General features: G+C 39.5%; 1 protein-coding gene across 2 annotated transcripts in view; it reads left to right on the top strand.

Moving 5' to 3' along the window:
* The window catches only part of ccdc15 (coiled-coil domain containing 15), a 59,660-nt gene that overhangs the window by 48,288 nt on the left and 4,977 nt on the right, over positions 1-6,395 (top strand). For both annotated transcript variants that reach the window (XM_016666167.1, XM_016666168.1), the window contains exon 8: positions 5,497-5,715. In XM_016666167.1, the coding sequence (XP_016521653.1) occupies positions 5,497-5,715 (219 nt within the window). The remainder of the gene's footprint in view (positions 1-5,496; positions 5,716-6,395) is intronic.

Below are 6,395 nucleotides of genomic sequence, written 5' to 3'. Positions count from 1 at the left end.
GTTTTAACAATATCCCCAAAAAANACTATGCCTTCATTCCATTTACAAAAAGCTTTTATGCAAAATATACTGAAACCGCATGGGCCGCATATAGTGTTGCCCATTTCTGTCCCATTCCCTGTTAGCCCACGATAATGATGAACAGAGTCCATTTAGCCAAAATGGACTGACAATGAGTCCCATTTTAGGTTAACCATATGGGCCTCATGTAGGTAGCCCAGATAAAACCCATGCCCATTCATCATTACCTATAGCCCACAACGAAACGATTCAATATGCAGTTTCATTAAAAAAATGCACCTATGCATGGGTGGATCCCAGCCAAGCCAGCGTGCATGGGATCTAGCCATGCATGCTGGCTTAATTGGCTGTGAGAAAGATTACTAAAAACCAATGTACATAGAATGAAAGCAAAGTAGTTTGTTTTATCGTGTCAAGATACTTTAAAACAACCTCCGCTAGAAACTTAAGATTGATTAGTGAATAGACTTTATTCTGCCGCTCAAATTAACCGGTTGGAGCGGCAAATACGCAACCATGGCGCCGTAGCGTATTTGAAAATGGTATGGCCCAGAACAGTTTGAAATCGCTCTGCATCCAAATATTCTTACCTTAATGATGGCAGATGACTTGTGTGTGTTTTAACAATATCACCAAAAAAATAATTAAGTATCTTTTGGGGTACTCCGGTCATCCGAACTATTATTTAACTAACGAATTAAAATCTATCCCTAAAATTTGATACAATACAGACAGACGTGTACTTACAGATTCTTCCGTTCGAAGGCCAGCCAACCTACAGACTCCGCGCCAACGGACTGATGAAGAGACTACGTTTGAAACAGCATATCCATCCGCAGTTAACAATTGTACGTTTTCCAAGAAACAAGATTAATTTTGAGAGTGCTACATTGGTTTAACAAATGTAAAACCGATGTAGCACTCACAAATGTTCTCAATGAAAATAAATAAATATAGTCGTGCTTATTCAAATGTGTTTTGGAACTACTTTATTTAGTGGATGTGTAAAGTGTCTCTTCAGTTCACCAATCTTTATTGGCAACGGTGCCAGAGAAAAAAAATGAACAAAAAGGTTATTGAAAAAAGATTCAAAGATATAAATGTTACGTTTTTTATTTTATTTATCCTGACAACTTGGAAAATGTTTACAGATGAACAAACATGCTCAAAATTTTACTCTTTCTCACTTGAGTTTTGTTTGAATTGATTTGCTAAACATATTTTTCACAATGGTCTGATCTGAACTATTTCTCCAAATAAGAATTAAGTCCTGCTGTGAAAGAGCTGCAGCGGTCTGAACATCCAATTGATAATAACATTAAATTAAATTAAATTTAAAAAGAAAAGAAGCAAGTACAAAAGTCCACTCTGAACCAGGACCTATTTTGAGTGAGCAGCAGAAGATTATGCATATGTCACAAAAATGTCTGGTGTAAAATAATAAAAAGAAAAAATGTTAGGAGTTCAAAGTGTAGCTTGAACAATACTGAACTGGTTTAAAAAATAAAGCATATTTTGGTCTTCTGGAAGCCAAGTTAATATCGGTGTTAGTAAATGAGCCAGACACAGAAATCATGTATGTTCAAATACAATACATATTCATGACCTCCAAGACGAGGTCACCATACAAGGAGAGATTTTCATTTTGTAGAAAGAAAAGCTTATACAATTGCTTCTACAATTTACCTTTTATCAACTCCAATACAGGCCAGCTGAGTAACAATTTCATTAGCATCAATCTGACATCTCTGGTAATTTTTTTTCAAAGTTTTTATAATCTTGCTCTTGCAGGTTTTGCTTTTTACATAGTGAAAAAATTGAAAGTGACAGGGTAACCACATTGCCTAATCAAATTTTAACAATTTTTTCACATACCCCACATGAAAACGTAATGGTGCCTACATACCCATGCCCAGGTCCAACCCATGTATGTTTAGCCCATGCTTACCTCATGTGGGTTCAATGTGGTCAGCCCACATGGGCTGCCCATGTTGGGCCCTTGATAATGAAACTACATGGGCACCACATAGTGTTGCCCATTTCTGTCCCATCCCCAGTTAGCCCACATAAAAAAGGAATGGGGCCTACATACCCATGCCCAGGTCCAACCCAGTTATGTTTAGCCCATTCTTAATGTGGTCAGCCCACATGGGCTGCCCATGTTGGGCCCTTGATAGTGAAACTGCATGGGCCCCACATAGTTTTGCCCACTTCTGCCCCATTCACAGTTGGCCCACATTACTGCTGAATGGGGCCCATATGTTTAGCCCAAATGGGTCAGCCCATATGGGTCCCAGTTTAGGTTACCATATCGGTCACATACAGTTAGCCCATACAAAACCCATGGTCACTCATAACCCATGTAGCCCACATCAAACCCAAGTGGGGCCCACCTATGCATGCTGGCTGGGAAAAAGAAAAATGCTAGGACTTCAAAGTGTAGCTTGAACAATACTGAACTGGTTTAAAAAATAAAGCATTGAAACATATTTTGGTCTTCAGCCTAGTGTAATGTCAGTGTTAGTAAATGTGCCAGACACAGAAATCATGTAGTGAGCATGGTTCAAATACAATACCTCTTTATGACCTCCAAGACGAGGTAACCATCATCCAAGGAGAGCTTTTCATTTTGTAGAAAGCTTATACAATTGCTTCAACAATTTACCTTTTATCAGCTCCAATACAGGCCAACTGAGTAACAATTTCCTTAGCTAAAGNCCCGTGTTACAGTTCATTGCATTTTTCGTAGACGCCTGTGAAAATAATTTCTATTCAAATGGCTTTTTTGTTCTCTGGGAAATTATTTTTGATGATAAATACAGAAACAAGCATAAAAATCAAAACATCTACAATAATGATAGTAATATCAATAATAAAATAATGGTCAGTGCAAAGTAGCCTACAAATTGTTTGGTGGGGGAGCGGTGAGGGACCTGGATAAGGGCTAGGGGGCGCTGGCCTGAAAAAGGTTGAGAAACACTGGACTAGTACCTTATATAGAAAAGTCCAGTTGACCCCATCAAAGGCCTTTTCTGCATCTAAACTAATTAATGCGGCGCTGAGGCTTTGCTTTTTAGCTTGGTCTAATATATGCAATGTTCGTCTTATGCTGTCATGGGTTTGTCGGCCTTTGATGAATCATGTATTAGGTCTAACAAATAATACTCCATTCTCCATTCTCCGAGAAATTATTGATGTAAAAATTTTATAGTCGACATTCAGAATTGAGATTGGGCGATATGATTTGCAGTATTCAACGTTTTTCCCTTCTTTAGGGAGGACAGATATTACAGCCTCTCTCCAAGATGGTGGGATCTCAGCTCTGCTCAATGTCCAGTTCAAAGATTCAAGCAGGACAGGAGATAGCTCCTTCCTCAACGTCTTGTACCATTCATTTGGAAACCCATCGCTACCTGGGCACTTATTACTTTTCAAATGTCCAATAACTTTATCTAATTCTTTCTGTGTGATGGGGGCAGTTAGAGTTTCATTTTGGATTAGACCAAGTGAAGGTAGATCCAAAGCTGCCAAATATTATCAATAGCAGGTAGAGTAGTGACATAAAAATCCATTTATCCTACCAGTATTAAATGTCCACGATCCGAACACTCACAGCAACCCGATGAGCACGGCGCCAGCGCTCATCTGACCTGAGAGCCAACTCAAACGACGGACCCAACAAACACACACAGATTGGCGTGCACACCCGGTGCCTATATACGCTTAATGNCAGTTAGCCCACATTAATGCTGAATGGGGCCCATATGTTTAGCCCTAATGGGCCAGCCCAAGTGGGTCCCATTTTAGGTTACCATATCGGTCCCATACAGTTAGCCCAGATAAAACCCATGCCCACTCATAACCCATGTAGCCCACATCAAACCCAAGTGGGGCCCACCTATGCATGCTGGCTGGGGGAGTTGAGCCTTTTTTTCATTCAGTGTCATCAACCGAAAGAAAAAAAGGCAGGAAGAGACGATAAAGCTGATATTTAAAATGAGGTCGATAGGTTTAATTTATCATGGGATTAATTGATTTATCGTTTATCGCGACAGGCCTACTCCCAGTGTCAGAATTTCAATGAGGAAGTTACTGCATTAGGTTTTATATCAGTTTAATATGTCTGCTATAACTGATGTGTAATTGCATGTAAAATATTTCAATAGAGTTTCATTTACAATTTTTATATCTTTGTGTGATGTGGTAGATCTCAGCTGGCTGATGAGAGAAAAAGTAGATCTTGGTCTCAAAAAGTTTGGGCACCTCTGGTCTAATTGATCTAGCTGTTTCTCTGCTAATAAATTACAAGATCCTAAGTACTTAACTAACCTTTCATTTTGTTATGGATTCTGTGTTTTCCTCTATCTCCTTCATCTGCTTACACGTACACGCTGCAGTTTATATAACCATGTTTGTGTTATGTAAGCTGTCACCAGTCATACATAAACAGACTGAAACTGATTAGACTACTGTTTAGGGAGGGTACAGATTGCAGAAAAGAATAAAAAGCTAAACTCGCGTTACAATCTTTGTCTCACTTGGTTCCATCCATAAGGTGTGCTAAGTATGGTCCAGCGCTGGACGGTCAATGTAACTCTGTATCTGTTCCATTTGTATGACATGTATGGCTTGTAACATTTGATCATTTTCTGCATGAAAAGTCTGTTTTTATACTTAACCAAATCTCATTGTTTCTCAACGTAATAACACTGAGGGGTTCTGGTCGGGTTCCAAAAACTGGTAAACAAGGTTTGTTTACCAGTTTACCAGGTCTGTTTACACCCAGGTCGGGTGTGCATAGAGACAAAAATGATTGAACTACAAAAGTTTAGAACACTTGAGTAAAGTTTATAAACTCATCTAAGTAAAAATGCAGTGCCAAGGAATTCCTTCAGTGAATCCCTGTCGTTCATAGGTACTCGAGAATCAGCAGTTTGAGACTTTGGGATTGGTTTAATTATAGATTTTTGCCAATCAGATGGAACCAAACCCTGTTGAAAACATGTGACAAAAAGACTGAAGAAAATCTGAAATAAACCAGGCTGTTTTTAGACTTCATTTAACTGATTACCATAACCCATAGCCTTCCAAAATTGTAACTTATCAGTAGCCTTATGAAGTTCATTTTCTAAAACTTTATTGATTTATAAAGTTCAGAAATTCCTGTCCTGCCTGAACCAAAAAAACCCTGGTAAAAGGAGATCATTTATTAATTTCCTTCATTATTTGAAGTAAACTAAATTATTTTAGTAAGACTGACTTAGATTCGTCATTTGTCACACTTAATGAATTCATTTAAAAAAAAACTCAATACATTGAGTTGGATGATCATAATGTATTGAGCTGGATAAACTTAGTAAATTGAGTTGGATTCAATTCAATTAAGTGGATTCCAGTAATTTCTTTTTATAGTGCTTCACAGAAGGGAAAAAGTAATCTTGGTCAGATTTTTATTTTGAAATTTTGTCATTTAAGGATCAAAGCAGAGAAAGAAAAGCTTCGTCAGGACGAGGAGATGAAGTTGGAGAGAGCTCGGACGCTTCTGGAGGCCAGACAGAGGCTGGAGGAGCGAGAACGGCAGGTTCTGGAGCAGCTGGCGCTGGAGGAGGAGGAGAAGGAGAGAGCTATACAGCTGCAGAAGAGAAAGAGGGAGGAGAAGGAGAGGAACAATGAGAAGTGGAAAAACTCTGCAAGGTAATCTAACTGATGTATGACCTACTGATTCATTCTGACTCTAACGAAGCTGTAGAAATATGTTAATCTGTGTAGCAGTGAGCATACTGTAGAGATTACTCAGAGATTAGTCAGTTATCATTCTCGACTCCCTTAAACTCCCAGAGCCAAGCAAAGATCTCAAGTAATCTGGAGTTCTGGTTAAATATAAAAGATGTCCCTGATGTTCTGGAGTGATTTTATCAGTCACCTCCTCTACATGGATGACATCAAGCTGTACGCCAAGGGCGAGCGAGACATTGACTCACTGATCCACACCACCAGGATCTACAGCACTGACATTGGGATGTCATTCGGACTAGAGAAGTGTGGCCGGATGGTTACAAAGAGAGAGAAGGTCGTCCACACAAGAGGGGTCCCACTCCCAGAAGGAATAATAGCAGACATTGAGGACAGTTAGGAATCCCACAAGCAAATGGCAACCTCGATGAGGTCACAAGGAAAGGAGCCACAGCCAAATACCTCCAACGAATAAGGCAAGTCCTGAGAAGCCAGCTCAATGGCAAGAACAAGATCCGTGCAACAGCTATGCCTTACCAGTAATCAGATACCCTGCCGGAATAATTAGCTGGCCAATGGAAGAGATAAAGGCCACGGACGTTAAGACTCGGAAGCTTCGCGGGTGGTCTCTTTCATCCTCT

The sequence above is a fragment of the Poecilia formosa genome, unplaced genomic scaffold, assembly GCF_000485575.1.
Source record: "Poecilia formosa unplaced genomic scaffold, Poecilia_formosa-5.1.2 Scaffold671, whole genome shotgun sequence".
Classification (NCBI taxonomy): domain Eukaryota; kingdom Metazoa; phylum Chordata; class Actinopteri; order Cyprinodontiformes; family Poeciliidae; genus Poecilia; species Poecilia formosa.
Note: the sequence above shows the minus strand (reverse complement) of the source record. Positions and strands in the feature narration are given on the sequence as shown.